This window comes from Melozone crissalis, unplaced genomic scaffold (assembly GCF_028551555.1).
Source record: "Melozone crissalis strain CALT ecotype California unplaced genomic scaffold, PUWL_Pcris_2 ptg000039l_1, whole genome shotgun sequence".
NCBI lineage: Eukaryota > Metazoa > Chordata > Aves > Passeriformes > Passerellidae > Melozone > Melozone crissalis.
In genome coordinates, this window is record NW_026535817.1 from 5,732,769 (window position 1) to 5,758,121 (window position 25,353).

General features: G+C 42.1%; 1 protein-coding gene across 1 annotated transcript; it reads right to left on the reverse strand.

Annotated features, from left to right (window-relative positions):
• Nucleotides 1-596: 596 nt before the first annotated feature.
• Nucleotides 597-24,867, reverse strand: HSPA4L (heat shock protein family A (Hsp70) member 4 like). The gene is made up of 19 exons (XM_054283756.1): nucleotides 24,677-24,867; nucleotides 21,454-21,511; nucleotides 20,691-20,831; nucleotides 19,552-19,674; nucleotides 18,161-18,260; nucleotides 16,644-16,777; nucleotides 15,769-16,013; nucleotides 15,609-15,685; nucleotides 14,313-14,464; nucleotides 13,761-13,867; nucleotides 13,267-13,400; nucleotides 11,882-12,084; nucleotides 9,695-9,796; nucleotides 9,074-9,211; nucleotides 8,602-8,727; nucleotides 7,894-8,001; nucleotides 6,885-7,004; nucleotides 6,379-6,540; nucleotides 597-5,683 (listed from the first exon to the last, which is right to left on the reverse strand). The coding sequence occupies exons 1-19, from the start codon at nucleotides 24,781-24,783 to the stop codon at nucleotides 5,489-5,491; spliced, it is 2,532 nt and encodes an 843-aa protein (XP_054139731.1). The 5' UTR covers nucleotides 24,784-24,867; the 3' UTR covers nucleotides 597-5,488.
• Nucleotides 24,868-25,353: the final 486 nt, after the last annotated feature.

A 25,353-nucleotide genomic window follows, 5' to 3' on the forward strand; every position in this document is an offset into this window, starting at 1 on the left:
ATACTTTATGTATTGAGATCTAAGAATGCAAAGCCTGGATGAAATGCAGACTTTGAGAAGCTTTTAAAGTGTAGCAAGGAAGATGGATATAAAAATGTTGAATCATGTTGTTTTGGTCATGCAGAATAGTACAGTCATTGCACCCTGGTGGAGGACACAGGGATTCCTGTTACACTGCTAGCACATTGAAAAATTCCTGGAGGAATGCCACAGGTTGCTGCTCTGCATCTGCTCAGAGAATCAGCTGTGCCCAAAGCCATCAATTTCAGTTCAAGGCACAGGAAAACTACCTTGAACTTGTATGTTGCAGTACGTCATTCGTGAATTTCTGGCAACTTGGGAATTTGTGTTTATCCTAACACAGAGATGTGATGGCAGCTGTGAAAATAACTGCAGTTCCCCAGAGGCAAAGCAGTGCTGTGATTGAGCTGCAGCAGCCTGGGCCAAAAAAGGTGAGAGAAACAACACCAAGACAGGTGAGGCACCAAAAATGCCTTTATCTTACCTATAGCCTTTTGGACAAACTCCAGTTGTATCAACCCACAACATCAGACAAAGCTACTTTGAGAACACTGATGCAAAAATGAGGTCTTGGGTGGTCATTTCTGGTTCAAGTAGCTGTTTATATATTTATTATAATTATACACAACCTTGACAATCTGTATTGCCATTCAAAAATAAATCCAAGTCTTGTCAATTCGCACATGATCTGTCACTACTAAGGATCCCATTTACATACATGGTAAACATTCTCCATACTTAAACACTGCTTGAAATTCTGATGCTCCCATCTCCTCCCCCCTTATCCCCTGGAGTTATGGTTATCAACTATGGAAAGAAACTTTTCCAAGCACTGCAACATTCAGGGTCTACCACCTTTTCTGATCAATTTAATTAAACTATTTCAACACTTGGTAGAGGTGGCTGGTGGGTGTAGCTCTTAATTGCATTTTTGTTAAAAATTATTCTGGATGGATTTCTTTGCAATGATTCCTGGTTTTCATTGTTTGATGCATTTCCTTCTGACCAGGAAAGAGAAGGAAACCAAAGTTTAGCAGCTGTATCAAGTAAGTCATATCAAGCACATTCCTGGTTTAGTATTCTACAGTGCCAAGAGTCACATTTAGTTGTTTTCACTGTTATTTGCAAGTGTAGTAAGTGGTTGAAGTCTTCAAATTTCAAGTGCAGAAAATGAAGAATTCAGCTAGGAGTCAGCCACCACACACTTTTAAGAGCTTGTGTTTATACTCCAACTGCTATCTTGGGAGCTGAAATTATAATTTATGAGGCATTAATGCCTTTTGTTAAGCAACATGCTTTTTACCACCTCTTTTGAGAGTTTCTGTCTCCTGGTGCCTGGAAGATGAGAAAACTCAAGAGTAGCAGAAGTGCAAGAGGCAACAAAATATTCCTCCATCCAGTTAATAAACTCCCAGCTAGTGGCAATTAATATAAGCATCCTTAGAGCAGGCAGACCTTATACCAGCCCACAACTCAAGTTTGGGCATCTGAGCTTCACTTGAGAAGGGCTCCCAGAAGTGGGGAAGTCTTACAGTGTGATTACACAGCAATGAGGAGCCCTATTTTGAGGAATGAGCTTAGTGATGGCTGAATCTATGGGAATTGAATTTCACTTCTTTTCCTACAGCAGCTGGGCAGGTGCTTTGAACCAGCAAACACAGCATCTTTGCAACATGGCTTTGTGTTTTGGATGCCAGCATTGCTTAACTGACAGGCATGGAAACCCAGAGCTCTGACAAGTGCAGATTCCAATGTTTGTTAAGGCTGTTCATTTTTCACACCAGCGTCAAAAAATAATAGGGAAGAAAACCCTTCTGCCAGCTCCTTGCTTGTTTCCTGAAATAACACTTACACAATCCTTACAAGAAAAACCCCCACTTAAATATGGAGTATTTGAGAACTGTTCTTAGCCATCTGTAGGAGAGACTGGAGTTCAGCACACAGAAATGTAGCAAAACATTAAGGAATTTCAAATGTTGAAGATTCAAAGAAGTCTCATCAACACACAGATTGGATGCTTTACCTTAACAGCTTCCACATGTAGGTGGAAGAAACAAAATCTCCATCCCTCAGAGCCCAAGGTGTCCAGAATGCTGGAGCTGCACTGCAGACAGTGCACTGCTTCCCCCCTTGCTCTGAATTCCCACAGCTTGTGGAATGCAGGCTGGGTGTTTCCCCACTGCCCCTGGGCATTCAGGACCAGCTGCTCACTGCTCTGCAAGCATGCCCCAGAGGCAGTGATCAAGCAGTGCAAGGACACTGCCAGCAAGGGAAAGGAGTCTTAGTTCAGATTCAGACATACCAAATCAAATCCTTCATTCACAATCAAGGGGTATTTTGTCATGAAGCAGCAGCTTCAAGAAAGAAGAGCATAAAACCCCAACTTGAGTGTTTATGTTACATCTGAAGTTCGAAGAAACTCCTTGGAGTCTAAAGTACCATAATAATGTGGAAAGGAACTCATGAGTCAGTTCTACACTAAACTTAGTTTAGTAAAGAAATTTAAATAAATGTTGAAGTCCTTTCTTGAGCAAGTCTATTAATGCTCCACACAGGAGAGAATGAGTCCTCTTTAAAGGAAAGAAGGAAGCTCTTACTGGTAAAATGAACCAATGTATCTCTGCTAGTTTCTAACTAGATCTTTACATGACACTTCAGAACCTGATTTACAAAACTTTTGTTTTTTAAACAAACTCTACTGCCTTTACAATGATAGTGTTGCTTCCTTTTTTTCTTTTTGTGGGACATTGAGGGAACATTTTCAAATATTAGAAATGTATCTTGCCCCCAGGACAAAGTTTCAAGTAAGATATTATCAAGAAATACTTGCTGTTACAACATACAAGATGCAGAGCAGCAGACTGCTGCTGGTTCTCTACCAAAACTTTGTGCTGCCAAGACACTCACTCTGGTGCTGTCAGGGGAGGCAGAGGGACCTTGCTCATTGAGTGTGACACACAAAACCACAAGTTGTGCATAGTGTCTAAGTACTTAAACCTGTCCTGTAAAATCCCCTCTTTGTAACAGGAACCAGATTACATATGAGCAAGTCATGTATTAATGTGAACCTGGCTGTGGAAAGACCGACTCTGCCATCCCAAATGGGATTCCTAACATGGACCTCAGAGCCAGCTTCTGTGGGCAGCACTCCTCTTCAGAGGGATCTAGAGACAGACCAGATGCACAGCAAAAAAACTTCCTATTCTAGTAAGAAAACTTGACTACAGCTGTTTGTCTGAACCATATCTGCTTTTAAGCGTGCAGAATTCAGATTTATTCTAGCCTTTATCCTAAGCACTGCCTCAGACATCTGTGATGTGGTATTAAGCATCTGATGGCCATGAGCAGAGGACACACTGTTACTGCACATGAGCCTTTAGCTACTGGAGAGCTGACACTGGACATTTCTGCAGCTTTGTGCTCTTCTACCACAGGTACCAAGAAGTCTACCTAGACAAATTACTGTGCAGCTGGATTTTAGGAAGCCAGTACTTGAGAATGCTGCTCATTACACTGCTGTGGTAAAAGCCATTAGGATATAAATGATGTTAAAAGCCTACAAGACCCAAGCCAGCCCAGGCTGACTGAAAGGACAGCTGATGCTGCAGGACTGTCACCCCTCAGTACCAGAGGGTGACTGCCGTGGCAGAACTCAGGACTGAGGTCACAGAGGAACTGAGCTGCAGAACAGCTCTCAAAGTCACTCAGTTCTTGTTCAAGGACATGAAACCTGTCAACTTACTGTGCCAGACCATCCACACTGATTGCATGGAAGAGAGCAAAGTAGATGCATCTCAGTCACTTGAGGTCAGTCACAAAGATACAATTCCAGCGCTTGAACTAGTCTGGCAGATTTCTGTACAGCCATGAATGATGCTTCCTTTTTCTGTGAAGGTATGAGAGAGTTGAATTCACCTCTCCCAGGGGTCATCAGTTACTTTTCATAACATGAACAGTGGTAGAAGACGAAGGGCATGGCTGAAGATAAAATGCCAGAAACAAGATTGTGGCTCTTCACTTGTTTACAACAGCAACATCTCCTATGGGAGAACCACTGCAGGAGTGCCTGGTTAACATCTGAATTTCTTTCTGGGACAGACTTCAAGTCACTGAAGCATCACACTGCAACTTATTTTAGTTTCTTATGCTAGGTAAAGAAACCACTTTTCATACTTGGAGTAGCCCATTGCCATTCTGGCAACAGAAGAGTTTTGAAGTCAATAGTGACTGGCTTTAGCAAGTGCTGCAGCACCTCAGTGACTGACAGAAGCATTTGGAATATATTGGGGACATAGACTGGACCTTGACAACCTTTAAGACATCAAAGAAAACAGTGATTCTATTGTGTAATACATTGCAGACACTTTCATTAGAGAGCTAAATGACCAAAGCTAAGTGGTAAGCTATGCAAATTCATCAGGTAGATTCCACCTTTGGGGTAATAATATCCAGTTTTTAAACTCTTTTGTTTTGGTTCCTTGATCAAAAAATTTACGTGCTGAGCATCAAGGCTTAAAGAAGCTCTCAGCATTTCTTTCAAGTTTGCACCAAACAGCATTTAAGCCACCTCAAAATCAGGGTGCTGATACCCAGTTTGCACAGCACTGTTTCTGTTGCTTCTCCTCCCCAGGATGAGATACAATCAGATGAAAATTGAACTCAAAACAAAAGAAGTGTCAATAGTTCCATGTGCAATATGACATTTTCAAGGGAAAGCGACGCAGCAGGCCATGAATGTTGTCCCCTGTCATGCTGTTCTCACCAGCACCACCTGTCCTAAGCTCAGCAGGGCGTGTAGAGCAATGTGCAGAGCCCAGGGATTCCAGCACCCAGCAGAGCCACGGGGCTGGAGCAGTCTGCAGTGAACACTGGTAGTGGCATGGGAACCCAAAAAACGCTTAAGCTCAGATTAATTCCTATGAAAAAGACCTTACAATTCTCATGGTACATCAACAAGATGGACTGGTATGCCAACTAACCTCTATTTAATATTTAAATTATAACAATACATTAACTAGAAAAGGTCAGTGCTTGAAGTGACAGGTTTTGCCACTTCGATTCCAATATTTTTCCAAAATAAAGATGCGATTAGATCTACACTTGAGCATCAGTAGTGCAATACAGTATCCTTTCCTGAATAAAGGAGCTGAGGTTTATCCACAATGAAAGCTTTAAATAAGGTAGATTGTTGCCATTTATATATCAATTCTGTATGTTTGATATAAAATATATTGGGAAAGCTTCAACTGACTTATACAATCTACATTTGGCTAAAGCTCCACATAAGCAGCATCAGTGGAAATGAACATCAGAGGTGTACTTAATATAAAACACTTTCAAAACTACTCAGCAACAAATGACAGAAGTTTGGCTAAGAATAACTGAACATCTGAGGTGTGTACCAGACAAAAAGAATGGACCCTGTGGTTACTTGCACTATTTTAATGAAGTAAAAGAAATGCAAGGTTTAGTCCACTTCCATTTCCCCGGGAGGTTTGGTCTGCTGGGGGTTGTCCTTGGCTGCTTCGGGCTTGCTTTCGGCAGCGCTCTGTCCGTTCACGGGCCCGTTGTGCTCCCCGTTAGCTTTGGCCTGCCCCTCACTGGGAGCTTCAATCTTCGGCTTGGGCTTGCACAGAATGGGGTTACAGAAGCTGTCCAACTCCTGGGTGTGACACAATGAGACAGCAAGGTCATTTGGTGGCACAGCAACTGCACCCAGCTACACTGCCTCTCATTTGTACTGTCCCTACTGTCACCATGATATTTTATGAAAAATCCCTTCACCAGGATTTCTTCTCCTGGGAAGCTGGGAAGCTTCAGCTTCTCCATGTTTGCTCCTCTGGAACGTGACTTGGAGAATTATTTACCCAGCATGTGAATTGTTTTTAATTATTGGCCAATCACAGCCAGCTCTCTTGGACTCTGAGTCAGTCACAGGTTTTTATTATAATTCTTGTCTAGCCTTCTGATGTCTCCTTTCTCTTTACTATAGTTTATAATTTTCATATCATATGGTATATCATATGGTATATCATATGGTATATCATATGGTATATCATATGGTATATCATATGGTATATCATATGGTATATCATATGGTATATAGTATATCCTATATCATATCCTATATCAGCCTTCTGAGAACTTTAAAAAGACTTGTGCAAAGACTTGTGCAAAGACTTGCTACTGTAAATCAAGAGCCAGCACTGAAGAGTGCTCTAACTGCTGCCCTCTCTGTATAAATCTTTTAATAGCTTTATAATCTCTGTAGATGTATAATTCTAGCTCAGATCTAGGCTAAAATCTGGTTCAGGAAAAACTGATTAGAATGCAACAAGTACAATTATTATTTTTTACCTTAGATTTTGCTAGTATTTCTGCCACTTTGACAACTGGATCCTGAGTTAGACTGAGTTTGTTCTGGGCATTCATTTTGCTGTTCAACCAATTCATAGCCTCATTAATGTATTTTTCAACTTTCTCCATCTCAGCAGGATCTAGGTGGTCATATTTTTCATCCTAAGGAGAGAGAGAGAGAGGTATTTGTATCCCCAAGTAAAATATGCTGCTCACCCAATTAAGTTAATCTTTGAAGTTACAGAAACACTGGTAACAGCTGTAAGTTCAGAGATCCATTTCAGGTGGTACCAGCCACCATAAAAACACAAAAACCTCTGACTTATGTTCTCATGAAGCAGCTCTTTCTGCTAGCAATGCTGAAAAAAGCAGAGCAAGAGGCAACTTCACAGGATTTATTTAAAAGACTCTACAGCAACTTTACAGGATTTATTTAAACACAAAAGACTCTACAGCCAAACTCAAAACACCTACAATCATTGAGTAGCTAAAGCATCTGGCTTTACCTTATTTTTGTATGCTTCTACTGCTTTCATAAGGAGCTGAATCTTCTTCCCCAGTTCATTTAGAACTTTTGGTCTCTCTTCATGTTCTATGCATCTTTCCTGGATAGGCTGTCCAAATTTCTGGAATAATAAGCACAAAGATCTTTACAAAACACATATTTCCTTTAGTCTGCTCTAAGAATACAATGCAGCATGGGAAGGAAGGCTGCCTTCAACTCCTCTTCTCACCCCTTCAAAGAGCCAAGTCTTTGCATATTGCTTTAGTCCAACAACAAAACAAAAAAAAAAAGCAGAAGGTTAAACCCAGGAATAGTGACTGTTCTTTCTAGGCTTGGCATTTTGTTGTTTTTTTGCAAAAAGAACATTTGGAACAGAAACCAGTGAGGCTTTAAGGGATGGTTTAATTTTTAAGTAGTTAATCTGAAAACATCTAATTTTATCCACTGTTTGCTTTTTCCTTCTCTTGAATCAAGGCAGTTGCCTGGATCTACTCTGTTTCCATTAATTATTCCTCCCCTTGAGGAAATGTGACTGGAGAGTAAACAGCTGGAACCCAAGGGCTAGACACATACTTCAACTTCCAATAAAGTAGGTAGTTATTCATTAGAACTCATTTTCCCCATCAGATCCTTAAAATCTGAAGCATTTGTCATCAATAAACAAATGATACAATGGAAGCTACTGTTAAAGCACCCCAGAGCCTTTATTGTTGGATATTAGACTCAAAAGCTGGTCTTACTGTACATCTAAAGAAGATCACTGAGAACAGGGAAAACAGAATATGTATTCTGGAACATAATTCTCACTACCCAGGAGTGCAGTCAAACTACTTAGAAGCCTCCTGCAGGCTGTAAGAAGACTGACAGAAAATTCCCAGAGCAATTAAATCTATTACCAGTAGTGACAGTCTGCTTCATTTCAACCATCTTCAAATTAGGAACACAGCTCACATTAAACTGTATTTTTAGTTCTAAATATGAGTTTTCTAGAACACAACTTGAAACCTTACTTTTAATTCCTGAAGCTTATCCATGTATACTTGTTTTGGCTGGTCCTCTCCATCTTCATAAAGCCAGTTTTCTGTGTCCTCCAACATCAAGGTCAGCTTGTTAGAGTCCTACAAAGCAAATTATGGACACTCCAAGTCAGAAAGGAACACATCAAATGAGACACCTCTCCCTGGCACAAACCCACCCTACTCAAAAAAGGACTGCTTCATCAGCTTAAAACATTCCAAGTGAGAGTGAAGGAAAACAGTAATTACCAGACTTCAAAGCCAAGATTTCACAGTGATGAGAGAGGCAGGACAACCCTACTCATGTGATTTGCAGGTGAAGTTTACCAGAGTTACAAAATCAGTCCTGAGGGTATTTAAGGCAGTCCATGCACCTCTGAAGAGTGTTCCATATTATCTGTTCATTTCCTTTTTATTCCTACCCACTCATGCCATTCAGAGCCTACTTTCCTGTGCTGACCATAGGGTTTTCACTTGCTGCCTGCATCCCTGACCCTTCCTTGCCACTGAGGAGCTTGTCAGGCAGTAAAGAACTCTGCAAGTCAAATGTCAGGTGTAAACATTAACCTGAACTTCACTGAAGCCATCTCCTATTCCAAAACTAGTCCAAGAGACCCCTGCAGCCTCCACAGAACACACACTCAAAATTTATCCACACAAAGGAACTTTTCTCAGCAGTTGAAATGTATAAACAGGTCTTACTTCTTCAGTGATGAATTTCTCAAAGGCTCCACACAGCTTGTCTCTGAATTCATACACATATTCTTCAACAGCATTCTTAGCATCATTTCGTTCCTTCTCCAGTTTGTCTTGCATCATCATCTTCCCCTAGGGTGGAGAAAAGCACACTGAAAACTGAAAGCATTTTGAAGTGTCAAGCTTAGTGACTGCTCTTCAAACTGTACCAGAGAAGCTGGCAAAGGCCTGATAATTCACATTTACTGATAAAAATGTTCACCTCTGTCTAAGTCATCACTACAAGCACAACCAGAATGGGCTAAGTCCAGAGAAATTGACACATTTCAACAAAAACCAAAACCACAACCAAAACCTGTTACAATTATGGTCAACTTTCCAAAAAATTCTAAATTAGCTAAGTCAATGATTGCAAATATTTTTTAGATACTTATTTACAGTGCCATGAATTTGACAGTCACCTCTTTATGCTGCTTACCTCATTTTCTATATAGGAATTGATCAGATCTTGTCCCAGCTGCCTACAGAGGCTTGCCTGTATAGGGAGGTCAATACTCTTAACTTTTGTTTTAGCTTTTGGCTGGGAGGGATGATCTTGCTTTTCTCCAGAAGCAGCCTGTGAAAAGAGTGACACTACTAAGAAACTTCCAGGAATCTTAAATATTATTACATTTATGACCGAAAAAGAAAGACAAATGAAACTAGTTAAGACAGCTATAAATTAATATTATGTAAATTAAGCACCTAATTATTTCTCTGTATTCAAAATCACTATTAACCTTAGTTTGGAACCAAACAGGTGAAATGAATTTCTTTAAAGAACCATTAAGTAAACTTGTTCAAAAGCTTAAAGCACTGCATATTATTCTTCACAATGTTTCCTAACCTCCCTAAACTCCATCTTCATTAGAAAACCAGGTTAAAAACCTACTTCAAAGTCTTAATCATGTTGAAAATTTAAAGTGCTATGGAAGGATTCCTGACTTATCCATTTCAGTACAGCTGTCTTCTAAACACAGTCCCATGTTTTCCAACTAGCAAAATCAGTTAAGTGTGAGAATACTGGGCTAAAAATGTCCTATCAACACTGAATACAAACCTTTGCTTCATTTCCAGCATTTTCAGTCTCCTCATCTGCCTGGTTCTGTTGTTCAGCTTGACTTTTCTGCACACCCTCTTCTTGATCAACCTGCATTTTATCCTGCAGAGAGTTACATAACTGAATGGAAAGGTTTGCTGTAAGATTGAGGACTGATGTCAACTGCAGTAAATCCCACACAACATACAAACTTCACAATCAATCCTTAAAATTTATGGTTCACCACGTTTAAACAGGCATTTTGATGTAGTATTTGTAGTATTTGTATTTATAACTTTCAAATTAAATGAAAACTCTACTCTGCTGCTTGATGTTGCTGTCTGCCCCCATTACATAATTACACTAAGCCTTGTGAATACTCACTTGAAATTAGAAACAAAAACATATAAAATGAAATCAAAGAACATTCTAGCAACACACCACCAACACAGGAAACAACAATGGATTCTCTATGGAACAGCCAGAACTTGGACCTCCTGTCATTTCTGACTTAAACTTTAAAGCTTGCAACCCAAAGCAGAAGTCATTTAATCAGTGCAGTTATTACTTGCATCTGTCTCAAAAAGCAGTGAAATCAATAAAAATTAGCTCCTGTAGTTAATTTTTTAAAGTCATTTTTCTGTAGCTATTTCTTTTAATCCCAAAGTAGCCTCTTGGGAGTATATGAGCAACTATCTTCCCTCCTTGCCACCCAAAATAAAGAGAGCCTCCCTTAAATTTTTCAGTAAGTTTATCACTTTTGCCTTATTCTAACTTTAACAATCTGATTGGTAAATTACCAGTGCAGATCACTTGGTTTAAGTAATACAGCTCCATGTCATCACTCAAAACCACTTTTAATGACAGAGTAATGAGTAAGCCTGGTGTTTTCAGGATGATTCTAATGCTCAGAGATCCAGAGCATTAATAACCAACATGCTGTAGCTGAGGTCTGAAAGGTCCAAGATTGCCTCCATTACAAGGAATTAATATTTCTGGATTCACAAACTACATATGAATGTAGAATAATTTGCTACTAGTTCTGCAAAATAATAAGAACAATTGTTTAAGGATTTCAAACTCTAGCACAGGTGCCTAGGTTGTAGTTCAAAGTGGAGAACAATAAGACTGCTTCTACCAAATTTCAAGTTTTGTCACCTGACAGTAACAAAAAAGTGGTACCTAAATCTTAATTTGCTGTTCTTGCTGTTCACACAGAAAAGCCAACAACTGGAAGGAGCTGCTTTGCCTACAGGAAACAGCTAGAGAGGGGATAACAGGACACACAGACAAGACAAACCTCCTCCTCAGAGTCGAGGGGATGATCCTCAATACTGAAAGGTAATTGCTGACAAGCACCATCGTGAAACAGAAGATGTGTTAGATGAAAGAAGTGCTACAAATGGAAAGCCTGAGCATGGAGGCAGCTACTCTCACACTGAATTCAGCACACTCCCAGTAAGCTCCACGAGCCTCTTACACTAAATGCCAGCTCCAGCAATTCCAACCTTGGCTCACTTGATCACCAACATCATGTATGGAGCTGCACCATGCTCAGCATTTCAAATATGCCCACATTCCTGGAAAGCAGTGTAGTGTTCAAGAAGTTGCTTATACCAATTATGTAATGCTAGCTGTGTAACCATTTGCTCTAATTCCTGTAGAATATCCAACTAAGGTGGGAGAAGCTAAGGCAAAATCCTAGGAGAAAGGCTGTCAGGGCCAGTGCTGGTGTTGCTGTTTCCAGCTCCAAAGGGGCATCCAGACCTCAACTCTGCACTGCAAGGGGGCACAGCTGCACCCCACTGGGAGCTATTTCAAGGAGGCAGTGCAGTTTTCCATGGATAGAGAAATTCCATAGATTTTTTACTCATTGAAAATATACTTTGTGAGGAAAAACCTTTAGAATTAATTTGTCAACAGATCTCTCTGCCTTTTGCTAGCAACACTAAAGACTAGTAGAGAGACGATAAAGAACAATGCAAAAACTACTTGATGACTTTTTCAGAATCCGTTTTCCCATTCTTTGTTCCTATTGCCACACTCAAGCAATAAACATGAAGAAACACGTTACACAACCAAAGAAGTAATTGAAGGGTGGAGAAGAAGCAGTAACCGCGAGAAGCCAAGCAGGGCCATTTACCCTGCAATTATCGGCTCTCATTGTTGCCACAATTGACAGTGAAGACGTTCACAAGCTTTACATACCAGCTCCTCATCTCTGCCTTGGTTCTTACTTGCAGACTCGGTGTCCATGGGGGTGTCGCTGTGCTCGCCCTCCACGCTCAGCTTCTCGATGATGGAGGCGCTGGCCACGCTGAACAGCCCGTGGATGTTGACTCGCACTTTCACCTTCACCTTGGAGTTGTCGCCGTCGTGCTGGGGACTCACGTTCTGAATAGTGAAACGCCCTTGGGAACGACAGGAATGGCTTTAATTGTTGTCCCAAAGTGCAGAAAAAGGGGGAGGAAAAAACCCCAAACACTATTCTTTAAGGGTGTTAATTTAAACAGCAAGTTCACTGTTTGGAAACTTACTACTTAGTTGACAATCCTACAATTTAAGCTGCAGGTAGATAAACTAAAAGCTGGTTCCCCAATTATTATCAGTTCACTGATAAATTTGCTTTATCTGTATTCATAAAAAAAGACAGTACTTTACTAGGTGTTCTACTTCTCTGTTGCCTTCTGTAACCACCACACTAGAGAAACTACTCTGATTTCATCTCAAATGGTTTCTTTTGTCCACGTAACTCAAACTTCACACTGAAAAATAAAACGTTAACAGAGATAAAATATTCTGCTTAAATTTCATAACATGGCTGCACTACACTTTTCAGAAAATGAACAGTGCTTAGCAAGGTTTCTGAAAGCAGTGGGGTTGATCATTTATTTCGCAACTTGTTGAATATTTAAGTGTAGATGATGTGCATATATAAAGGAGAATGTTTCTTCCTCAGCACCACAGATTTCTTGCATAGACAGCCAAACAGATAGCAGCAAATTTGCACCTGATTCATGAATCAGTGAATAAAACAATGAATTAAAGAAGTGTACTAATAACTGCAAAAAAAGTAGCATTAGCTAACAAGACACTTATTTATGCCATCTAATTCTTTAGACTATACTACAGATGCTTAAACTGAGGAAACACCTATATTTTAAATTCTCAGATTAACAGAAAGAGACATGACAGATAGCATGAGACAAGTTATCTGTCCAGACAGGCAACAGCTCCTCTGATCCAATTTCTTTGAAAAATACAGGCTGGCAGGCACATAAGATCCTAATCAATTTCATAGAGACTAAAAGAACCAGACAATACAGCACTAAACTCTTTGTGCCTACTTCTTTTGAAGCATTCAGTAACTGTAAAGATAGACAGAAGGGTGAATGCAGAGTTTTTTTTAGGCATGGCAAACAGAGATGTCAATATGGTTTGCTCACTACACTTAAACCAAGAAGCCTGTGCTGAGCCTTTCTAAAGAACCTAAGCGAGAAAATATGGAAATAACAGATCTCACAAGAGAGGAGAACCACTTTTTCCCATATCAAAAGGAGCTAGGGATGGGGGTTTTATTCCCTTGTCCTTACCTATTCTGGAATCAGGATAAGGCACTTCATGTGGATGGGTATAATAAGCTTCCAAGTCAAAAGGCTCCTTCTTGTGGAAGGTAATTACTTTTGAGAATGGAGCAGCATGGTTCTTACTGAAGACTTCACACTCCCTACAGCAATAAACATTAGATACCATTAAACCTCTGAGCATAACTTCATGGATAATCAAAGTCAAGCTGTGTTAACAATCAGCAGTCCTGCTGACCAAGCAACTGAGTAATTTGGTTTAAGTCAGTTTTTAAGAAGAGTTGGAGGTTGAAGGCCTCTAGGTCTCAAAGCTGGACTCTGCATTTTATGTCACACTCATTAAAAGTTAGGAAACTTCAACCCAGCATTTTAATTAATTGTATTTCAAATTGTTAAGCAGTAACTGGAACCCAAAAGGCAAAATGCTAAAAAAGAAAATTAGAATTTCAACATTTTTCTTTATATTGAAACACACATTGTTTTGTAGGCACTGTCCAACTTACCCCGTTCCTTCTTCATAAGATGATTTCCATCTCAATGTTATAGAGTAAGGAACAACATCTGTGATGGAAAACTCACGCACTTTAAAAGCTGGAGAAAGAATTGCACACTAGGGAAAAAAGAGACCAAAAATGTATTATATCCATGTAATCAAATAAATAGCAAGTACAAGAATTAATACTTATCATATGGAGGTCCTGCTTATCAGAGACATTTTTTTTAAAAAGAAACTTCCTAGAGTTAATTGAACTGAAAGACTTAACTAAATTAATAGGTATTATTTCTTCAGTGATTTTCAGTGAAGGTTCTAAGTGACAACACAGAAGTGGAACAGCAGAATTTGGGTTCTCAAATTTAACAGGTCTTTTTAACAAGCCTGTCCTTCTAACATGACACAGCAAAGTAATGAATGTAACAGAATTCCAATTAGTGCAAGAACAAGTAAGACTCTACATCTTGTCTCAGCTGCAGTACCTTTTGCTTGTGGTTAGCTGGATTTCATTAGTACATTTTGTTAAAGAAGCAATATTAAAATTTTATTTCAGGAACTATACCTGCAAGGCACAGCCTCTTGCAACAGCTTCATCAGCATTTAGCGTGGTGCTTATCTCTTTACAGAAAAAGTTAGAGATCTGTTCCTTCACTGCTGGAATTCTAGTAGCCCCACCTACTATTTCTATACTGTAGATATCTTCACGCTGAAGTTCTAGAAAAGAGAGTGCATGCCCTTAAGTTATCATCAAGGTATCAGAAAGCTATCTTTGGACAGAAAAAAAGCAGAGAAAAAAAAGATAAAAGTTCTCTTATTATCTATACACTGTGACAAGTGCTGAATGTATTTGATGGCTGAAAAGATCTTTAGAACTCTTTGTCCCTCCTGTAGGCTACAAGGTTTTCTAGTTGCACAAACCTGGGAAATGCAGAAGCCAAGCATCAATGAGAACAGCTGTTCTTTAAAGTGTGTTGTCCTGTGCATCCCCTTTCTGCTCTGCATGAACTCAGAAAGGTGAAACTGGGTCTTCTGCACTACTGGACATTATCTCACCTCTCTCAAAAACCCAACAAAATGAAACCCAAATAGATCTCATTTTATATTTGGCTGAATTTTGCTTGCCAAAAGAGAAAAGAAAACATTTAAAGCCAATATATGTAAAAAATAGCACATTGTGCTTGAAGGTTAACTTGCTGATTCTGGAATCAGGACATGTGTATGAAGTCATCTCAAACAATTGTCAGTCCTTGAACAGCTCTGCTCAGCAGTTACTCAGGTTTTTAATTCCTGTATTTGCTATCGAGCCAAGTCACAAGATCAGCACAATTCTTCCCTTTCAGATGAAGGTGCTGGAATTGGGGGTAAAACCTTCCCTGTTCAAGTCTACTTCTCTCCTTTACACTACATTAGGCAAAAAAAAAAAAATTACTTTGTTATTAACACATGCTTTAGGTAATTCAATTTAAGAATATACTGCCAAATTACCAGGTCAGTGAGGACATGTAAGTACCACATGGAACAGGCTGGCCAGAAGGTTGCAGTAAAGAATAATATATTTTACCATCATCATTTTGGTTTGGTTGTTTGGTGTTTTTTTTAATAAATTCAGAGTGCCAACCTTTTCCATGACACAGGGTGAATGAGGGTCAATAACCAAGGTTGCAGAGCAGCATGTGCACTAAATGAGGCGGGAATGGGGTCATGCATTCATGGCAAGCATATGGATGGAACTTACATTTAACTTTTCAGTATTTAGCTTTGCAATTCTAATAAACACAAAAATACATTGAAAAGACAATCATTAAGGAGATCAGCAATGACTGGATTACTAGCAGCACCTCAAGTAACTTGCACTTACTGGCTTGATCCATGGCTGCTCTTAGAGGAGGCTCCACTCTGGCCAGAAGGGCAGCACACAGCTGCTCGAACTGAGCTCTGCAGGGCAGGGAGAGTGCTGGTGTTATCAGGCTGCTCAGAGACCACAAGCCCTGGCCCAGAGTGGGAGCAAGAGCCAGTACCTGTTCATCTTACTGGAGACATCCAGGTCGTTCATGAAGCACTCGATGTTGAGGGGAAGGTCGGAGGCGTTGGCGCTCATCAGCTTCTTGAGCTTCTCACATTCCTGGTACAGTCGCAGCAGGGCCCGGGGGTTCTCCTTGACATTCAGCTTGTATTTTGTCCTGAATTCTTCAGAGAAGTAATCTACCAAAGCCTCATCAAAATTCCTGCCACCTACGAAAGGGTCAAAGGTAGTGGCCAAGACCTGGCAGAAGTCAAAGGACGAGATCAGAAGTTATCAGACAGGGTTTGTGCTGTGTCATTTACTCAGCAGAGTAAGAAGTGCTATCACTGCCTTTCACACAGCTTCAGAGGGCATTTGGCTACCACAGACAGGCCCACAAAAGCACTCAGCCTTTAGTAGGTCACAGACAAAAAAAGTCTCCAAACCAGGAGGCAAAGACTGTGCAGCTTTGCTTCACTTCCCACTGGATTTAGACTTTGAACTGCCATGGATGGCACAAAAAAAAAAAAAAACCCCAACAACTCACAGTGACTCAAGGCAGTTCAAGAGTCTCCCATAAGTGAGTCAGTTGCACAACTGCAACACTTAAGAAGCTCCCTGAATATGCAAATATTTCAGGACATGACACAAAAACTGTGCAGTGTCCTTAATGATCAAGCACTTTCAAAAACCCACTTCAGGATACTACACTTCTGCATTTTACAAAAACTGACTTGATGAAATAGCCAAAATGTAACAGAAAGGTTCTGTATTCCACATTTAAAAAATATTTTCTATATGCATTTATTTTTTTAACAACTAATCTTTCCACAGAGCAGTATTTTGAATTTTAAATACTCCAGGCTTTTAATGTACAACTTAAAAGATTACCTTCAGTTTTCCCTTGTTAAAAGCACAGATGGAAACCTGATACGCAGAATGCCCCATATCTACAAAGACCACATTTCTTGGCTTCTCTTCCAAGGCTGGCAGATCTTGCTTGTATATTCCATAGGCTAATGCAACTGGAAAACATCAACCCATGGCAGGTCAGGGGAAGGCACACACAGCTGCAGACCATGCATTAAAAACACCACCAAGAGACAGACACTGCCCATGTTCACCCTTCCTAAAGACCTTCACAACTCTTATTAAAAAAATCAAAATTGTGTTGAAAACACATTTTTCATTGACAAGAGAAAAAGATATTAAGGTTTAGCACTAATAAAGACTCCCCCTGTATTTCAATTCTGCTTGTAGCCAAGCAATCTGTGAAACTGCATAGATGAAGACTCATGCCTACACCTCTCCCTTGAAATGCCCTAGCTTTGAAACATTCAAGCATGCCCAAGAGATAAAGGAAATGTGTAGCTATGATATTTTCTGAAAAATCCTTTCCTTAGGATTTTTTTCTCCTGAGAAGCTGAGAGGCCTCAGGAACAAAATGTAAACAATTACATTTGGCTTATTAACAATTACATTGTTCATTATCTGCTGCTGTGGAATGCAACAGGTGCATCTGTGATTGGTCTCATGTGGTTGTTTCTAATTCATGGCCAATCACAGTCAGCTGACTTGGACTCTGTCTGACCCACAAGCTTTTGTTATATTCTTTCTTTTTCTATTCCTAGCTAGCCTTCTGTTGAAATCTTTTCTTCTATTCTTTTAGTATAGTTTTAATGTAATATATATCATAAAATAATAAATCAAGCCTTCTGAAACATGGAGTCAGATCCTCATCCTGAGAGCCCTGTGAACACCGTCACAGAAATGTTTTGGAAGATTCATTCACACAAATCTATGCTTTCACAACCAGCACTCATTTGGAAAGCTTTTTCAGACTTTCTAAAAGCAAAGAGAATCAAGAAAAATAAAAATTACTACTTTAAGCAGCTCCAACTTTAGTCCCCATGAAGTGTTATGTATTTCTATGCTCTACCTTAGAATTCACCAAAACCAGAAGAGAGGAGTAAATGACTTTATAGAAACAGTTGTGCCATTGCTCCAGCAGACAGGACTGCCACAATTTTAAGCACAGACCCCAGGTTTATTTCCAAAGCCATTCCCAGGTGTGAGTGTGTCCAGGTTAGCAAACTCCAGGAGTAAATGACTTTATTGTTGTGCCATTGCTCCAGCAGACAGGACTGCCAGCACTTTAAGCACAGACCCCAGGTTTATTTCCAAAGCCATTCCCAGGTGTGAGTGTGTTCAGGTTAGCAAACCCCAGCTCTCGTGGTGCCTCCCAAGTGCTGCACACCAGCTCACTGCTGTGTTTCCAGCTCCCAAACTGGAATGGGCAGTACTAGCCTGGACAGCTCTCTCCCAAGCTCCCAATTGTGTAAGAGCAGGGTGTCATCACACTCACATTCAACAGCCTCAAAGGACAAAAAAAAGTCCTGGCCCTTTACCTGCTGTAGTTTCATTCATCAGCTTCAGACAATTTAATCCTGCAATCTGTGCAGCTGCCATTACAGACCTTCTTTCAGCATCAGTGAAGAAACTGGGGACCTGTTTCCAAAAATAATGACATTGGATATTACAGGATATGGATTTTTTAATTTAGAGTAGTCAGACCTGCCCATCAAGCTATCCTATAAATGTCATTACCACAAGAAACTGTTATAAGCTAGCCTCAAATTATTAAGGCTGTCTGAATAAATCAGCTAGCAAATTCATTTTAGCGCATATTTTAATTAAAAATTCAAAATATGACAAAAATGAAGTTGCATCCAGGGCTGTTTTAAATAAAGCCAAAAAGAAAATCCTGAAAATGTTTTCTTGGATTGTTGAATGAGTCTTTCACCTTAAAATCATCACCAGTTTCTGCCAACACTCGTGCAGGACAAAGCCAACCCAACAAATACCCACACAGAGCCCCACAGTAAGTCAGTGGCAAAAGCAATGCTGGAATCCAGCTTGAACCTGCATCCCTTTCTCAGCTATCAGTGCCAGCTTACAGTGTGCTGCAAGGCTCAGTGCCACCAAAAATAGCCCCAGCACCATCAGAGCCCATTCAGGATCTGGCTGCAGTCAGCTGGCACCTCTTCAGCAGCCTCTTGAGCAGAGCTCCATTTTGTTGTGTGTTTTGTTGGCTACCACTGTGGGGCATTGCCAAGGATGCCTGGGTGTGTGGGAGGTATTCTCCCAGCTTAAGGAAGCAAGGAAGAAGATCAAAGCAGGTTTTTGAACAGCTCAAGCACACAGCTTTCCAGTTCCCATGGCTGTGCCTGACAGAGAAGGGATAACTGCAATCCTTCCTGCCCAAACTTCCCAGCAGGGCCAGCAAACAAACACCATGTGGAAAGCAGACACAGGACTGTGGATCCAACAAAATAAAACAAGTTTTTCAAACAAAGCCAAGTGGTTTGGGGGTGTCACATTATCAGCATGACCCTCAGAGCCCTAATTCAGGCAACTCTCAAATACAACAGCGTTCACCCATGCAACCAGAAAGAAACTTAACAAGAATTTGGGAAGGTTCTTTGGAAGCAAGGAGGAAATGCTTACACCTAGGACAGCTCCCATTTGTAACAAGAGCTACAGTAACCAGAAATACTGTCTGTAGCCTTGGAGACAGACAGACTGCATCAGCTGAAGCACTGTGTCCTGTCTGAAAATACACTCTGGATTGAACAACCTTTTCATCTCCTCACACATGCTTCAGGAAGTGTTCTCATTTGGAAATCCTGCCACAAAGGCCCATTTTTGGGGATGTGATTTCTATCTGCTACTCGAACCTCTTACCATGGTATAAATGGCCCCAGCTTGCATGAATCTGCAATGAATATACACAACTTACTGAAATCACACAGTCAGCCACTGGTTTCTTCAGAGCACTTTCTGAAGTCTCCTTCAGCTTGGCCAGCAGCATTCCTGTGATCTGTTCCACTGCAAACAGTCTCTCTTCATCCAGGTACCTCACCTGGAACAGAGAATTGGGATTCTGTGACCAATCATCCCAACCTTGCTCTCAAGATGTGCAACTTCATAATAATTATTATGAATTATTCATTCATAACAATGGATTATTATTCATAATGTTGAGCATTGAGACCCACCGAACACCAAGCTCTAGACACAAGTGACTCTCTTTCTATTGATCTGTGCTCCCTACAACAAATCTTCAACAGTTCAGCTTGGGGTTTTTCTTTTTGTGGGAAGCTTAACACCTCAGTTATCTCAAGGGATTATTCACAATGATACAGTATTTCTGCTGCTTGTGTATTTTGAATTAAAAAAAAAAAAGGCAGCAAAAAAAAAAAAAAAGAGCATAATATAAGTAGGATCACATTGTGCTATAACACAGGCTAAAAATAAAAGTTTTGGAGCAATCCCAAGGAACATTTGCTTCCTGCAACAGTCACTCAAGCACAGGAGGCAGGGAAGGTGTAAACCAGGCAATTCCAACATTCCTGCCCTGCTCAGGAAACGTGGCTGAATCCTCAGCCTCCATGGGAGGTTCTGTGTCCTGAATTCCTAACCAGCTATCATCTCTCCAGCAATCCCAAGCACTCCTGCCATTTAGTTTGGAAGCAAATTAAAGCTAACTTGTTCAAATTTCATATTCAGAGCATTATGTTGTTTTCCTGACACTTGGCCTCTGCATGTCTGATGGGAACTCATAATCTCACACTGTAATTACACTGATTTGAAGATAAACCTAGTAAGGCCAAGTGAAAAGCTAATGTGACTAAGGAAAATTATTATGATTGATGAGAAGCCTCAATGGACATCTTGGAGAAAGTACAGACTTATTTAGAGACACAGCAATTTTCTAAATCTCATCATTTCTAAATTTTTAGATTTCTAAATTTTTAGATTTCTAAATTTCAGATTTTCTAAAGGAAAATGGAACTGACCACAGAGGAAGTTAAGTGACAAGGGCCCAAAGTGCTCATCTCTGCCACCAGAGAGATTCCACCCAAAGCTCTCACCCACCTTTACTCCTACAGAGCCATTTGGCATCTTCTGAAGCTCATAGGGAAGTTTGGCCCTCTCAGCTTGGATGTAAGGATCTTCAAACGCTCTTCCATGCAGTTTTTTGAAGCCATGGACTGCATTTTTTACATTTGTGATGATCTGTGGCAAAGACATTTTCGTTACCCATGACATTCTGATACAGAGGACTGTGCTGAAAGGAATTTTTCATGTTGGGCTTCATGCACACACTGACCTGTGTCAAGCGCCACACATTCACCGAAAAGCAAAGTGTGAGGAGAGTGAAAGAATCACCTACTTTTTAATTTATGGCCCCTATTAGAAAAATTCACATGTACTTCTTTCTGTAATATCCATTAACTTGCTACCATCAACTTTCACTGTACTTTTTATTTTAGAGGAGCTTTTGATACAGCATGAAAAATTTAAGATGCTATATTGTTGCAGTGGCTGCCTGCAGGAACTAATGAAGTTATTACCTACATTAACCTTAAATGAACCTTCAACAAATCAACACATTTCCCTTCCTTTAAAGTTCTCCTCTAATTCAGGGCCCATCTGGATGTAAAGCCTCCCCACACCTCTTCTCTCATCAGTGTTTTAACCTAGTCATTTTCAGGACAGCCTTTCAACCAAAGAAAGAACCAAAACAAACAAATCGCAGCGAACACAATGCTTCAAGCTATCAAAATAAACGACTACAAGACAATCTTCTCCAAGATGAACTTGTTTACAGGTCAAAAAAAGTTTTTGATCCATTTACCTGGCTCTTCGCTGCATTCCCGATGGCTCGGGTCTTGGATCCTAAAGATATACATGCTCTAAGCAAAAAAAAAAAGAAAAAAAATGAAAAATTCTGCTTTAAAAGAAAACATCATAAAATATTTCTGTAGTACTTTAGAACACCCACAAAAATTCAAGCAGCAGGACACGGATGTGTTAAATAACAGCATTACTGCATGAAGCACCAGAAGCTGAAGTGGAATTCTAGTTATTTTGTGAATTAGCTTAGAAACAAGCAACTGCAACTGTTGCCATTTTAATTGCATTTAAGGAATTCTGTGAAAGCTGAACGGTCCCACAGTTCTTATCAGGAAGGAAAGGCACTGATGGTTCCTTCTGGGTCACAGGTTAGAACCTCAGAAGCCTGAGAGACCTCAGTCAAACCCCTGAACTTCACCAGCCAGGATCTCTCATCTCTACCACCCTTGAGTCTCACAGGGCCACATTCACACCCTGAAAGCCCTCAGCAACAACCCTAAAACAACAATTAAACCCCCACAAACCACCGGAGCTCAACGAGCTGTGAAATGCTCCCGGGTCCTTACTGTGGATGGGCACCAAGGGAGAGAGAGACCTGGGGACAGCTCCCTGCCAGGCACTGTTCCAATCCATCCACAGCTCCCTGCAGCCTCCTGGCCACCAACAACACCCCCTGGATCAGCAAGGGCTGCCTCAGAGCCCAGCCACCATCTGGCCTCTCAGCGCTGCCTTTGGAAATGTCCTTTTTTTATTCTGGAAGGTACTAAATGCACCTTCGCATCTCAGACCTGAAATACAACTCTGCCCCAAAAGGCAGATGTGGCCAGGGCCACTCAGGGGGAACAGAGACACTCGGATTTCACACAGCTCAAATGTAATTGTTCAATGCACAAAGGTCACTCCAGCACACTGCTTCCTGCCTGCCCTCCATCACTGGGGGCACTGCAGTTTGGCAGGATTTTCTAGCAACCTCTTCTCTGTGACATCCAAAACCTCCTCCAGGTTTAACTGCTGCAAACACACCAGGCATCTCCCTACATTTTGTTCAGCTCGCACAAACAACTTTTACAATCCTACAGCTCCCCAATTCCTCCTTGTGATAATCAGGGGAAGTCAGACAAACGAGCAATTTCCAAGGCAAGCAAATGATTTACAAACGAATGCTATTGCATCACACCTTTCCAGGGCAGGAATTCTACCTCTGCTCACAGCCAGCACAACCTGCACATCACCCCATGCAGGAGCAGCTCAGAGCCAGCACAGCTCCTGCCATGGGTTATTTCAATTACTTCCAGCACAGGGGGATGGATGGATTTTCCCTCCTGCAGCTGGGAAGCAGAGATGCCAAAAAATTAAATGTGCCCTCCTTGGCTTCAGAAAATTCAGTCGTTTCCAAGATTCCTCATTACATCATCTCAATTACAGCATGTGATCACATTAATCACACCTGGTGTGAAGTAAGTTATGAGCTATCAGCAACGGCCTTGTTTTCCCACAAAACCACAGAGGGTGAGGCAGAGCACCTCAAAGGACCATTTGCCGTGAGCTTAACGTGCCAGAAGCACTGGAAATGTGCTCAACAACCAGGAGAAATCAAGTGTCAGTTTTCAAAGAGATACAGGGCCAAAAGCCAGGAAATATCCAGGTTTTACTGAAATGCAGGGCTTATTGGCAGGGTCTTTTTCCCTTCTTTGTAAAATGCCTTTGCTAAAGCTTCCAGGATGATACTTAGTTGTACTGACACTGGATTATAGACTGTAATTAACTAATAACTAACTCAAGCACCTGCATGATGTGAGCACCTCCATAGGAATAAGTTCATTTAAGTAAGTGCACATTCAAATAAGTTCATTTACTGTGTGCAATAAGGGAAGTTCTGATGATTGAAGAATTAGATCTGTCTGTATCACTTGAAGTAAAGATTTAGTTACTACGAGAAACTTACATAACAGCAATAACCTGTTACATTTCTATTTACCTTTGTTTGATTTCTCTCAAGACAGTAACACTGGAAAAAATGTTCCTCAAGATCTCCTGTATTACCACATTCTGAGACAGAAAAGGTCAATGAAAATGTCACTTAAAGTGTGGCAGGCACTGTCTTTAAGTGTATGAGCACGCCAGATGCTGTAATTGCTAACTTGAACCTCTTTCACAATCACTTTGCAAGTATCTTGGAAGGACAGTTAATCAGACACTAGTGTGAAAAATATCGAATGCAGGTAAGCCTACCTGCACAGAACACACTCCAAAAACAGCTAAAAATCACAAGTGCTCTCATCACAAGGGAGAAGGAAACTGCAGCTGCCTGAGGATTCTCTGGGCAACAATTTCATGGGATACTTTGCATTTGAAAGGCCAGAGAATTTCAGCTCTCACTGCATATCTGGTGCACAAGGATAATGACTTCCTCAGAGCTCATATGAGAACCACATTTTTCTAAACAGCAAACAGAATGTTCAAGAGTACTCCCATTAAAACAGACGGCATGCTCTTCGGCCACCAACTTCTTTGTACTTTTAAAAAGCAAACCTGCCTGCCTTTTAGAAAGCGAACCTGCATTTCCCCGAACTTACTACAGTCTGGCACAGCAGGAACAGCTTTCCCTGTTGGCTCCGAGCCCCTTTGTAAAAAGAGAAGCACCATCCAACCCCCGATTTTCATGAGTGTTACACGAATCCCTGAATCCTCCTTCCAAATTATGCACAGATGGAGCTCTAAAAAATCCTAGACGTATCCCATAGAAACAGAGGAGCAATATCTCCACCTCCTCTTGCGTCTCCCATCATCACGGCCGCTGCCCGGTGCCCCCCCGTTCCCCGCCAGACCTCGCTATGCCAGGGCCGGCAGATGCGCTGCGAGCACCAACAGCTCCAAAGAAAGGGGAAAACTCATCGCGCCGCTAAATCAACCTCCTCCTCCTCCTCAGTCTCGCCACCACTCGCGTAATTGCTAATGGGAACGCTCCCAGCCCCGGCAGCCCATCCGGAGCCGGGCAAACACGCTCACTCCAGGGGGATCCCTGGCTGCCCGGGAGCCCTGCGAGCAGCGCTCGGCCCCGGGCTCCTCCGGCAGGGATTCCAAGGGCACGCCGGCAAACCGGCGCACACCCCGCTGTTCCCGGCAAGGCGCTCCGTGCCGCCCCCCGGCTCTGCCGGCACCGCCGCGCCGGGGATCCCGCGGGGGGACGCCGGCGGGCGGGGCGCGGGCGCGCCGCTACTCACGGCGTGCAGCGGTCGCTGTACTCGTTGGCGATGGTCTCGATGCCGCCGCTCCGCGCCACGCCGATGTAGCAGTTGAGGAAGCCGAGGTCGATGCCCACCACGGACATGGCTGCGCCCGGCGCTGGCTCTGGCGCTGGGACCGGCACTGGGGCTCCGCGCCCGCCGCTCCCCCACTGCGGAGCGCCGGCACCAACCGGCAGCGGGCCCGCCGTGCGCAGGCGCCGCCGGCGGGGAGCCCGCCCGGCCCCGGCGCCGCCTCGGCTCTTTCCGGCAGGGCTCGGGCGGCGCTGCCCTTCCAGAAGGATCTGGAACGGGAGGGATGCGGGCGAGCGGGGCGGGAGCGGCGCCGCCCAGAGCGGCACAGCGTCAGCGCTGCGCTGGGACCGCCCCGGCCGCCTTAAAGGCTCCGGGCGGCGCGGCTGGCTCGGGGCTGCCGGTGCCACACGGGCGGAGTTAATGCGATTATAGCAATCCGCAGCAATTAGCGCAGAGCGGCCATGGGGCCGCTGGCACTGCCGCCCTCAGGAGCCGCCCTGAGGAGGGGGCAGCCCCTCACGGAGAGCCCCAGAGGCTGTGGTGCAGGGCGAGCCCTGCCGCGTGTGAAAACCGCGTGTTTTAGGATTGGCTTTTCGCAAATACTAAAAGGAATATCATATCTGTTATGTTAGGAAGATATG

Bases quoted from the DNA above. Each gene is read 5' to 3' on its own strand.
- HSPA4L (XM_054283756.1), bottom strand. From the start codon at position 24,783: ATGTCCGTGGTGGGCATCGACCTCGGCTTCCTCAACTGCTACATCGGC. The intron at 18,261-19,551 runs GTAAGTTGTGTA...TTTTGGAAACAG, and splicing joins TGGCTGACTGTGTGATTTCA to GTCCCCAGTTTCTTCACTGA. The intron at 13,401-13,760 runs GTAAGTTGGACA...TTATTGCTGTAG, and splicing joins TCTTATGAAGAAGGAACGGG to GGAGTGTGAAGTCTTCAGTA.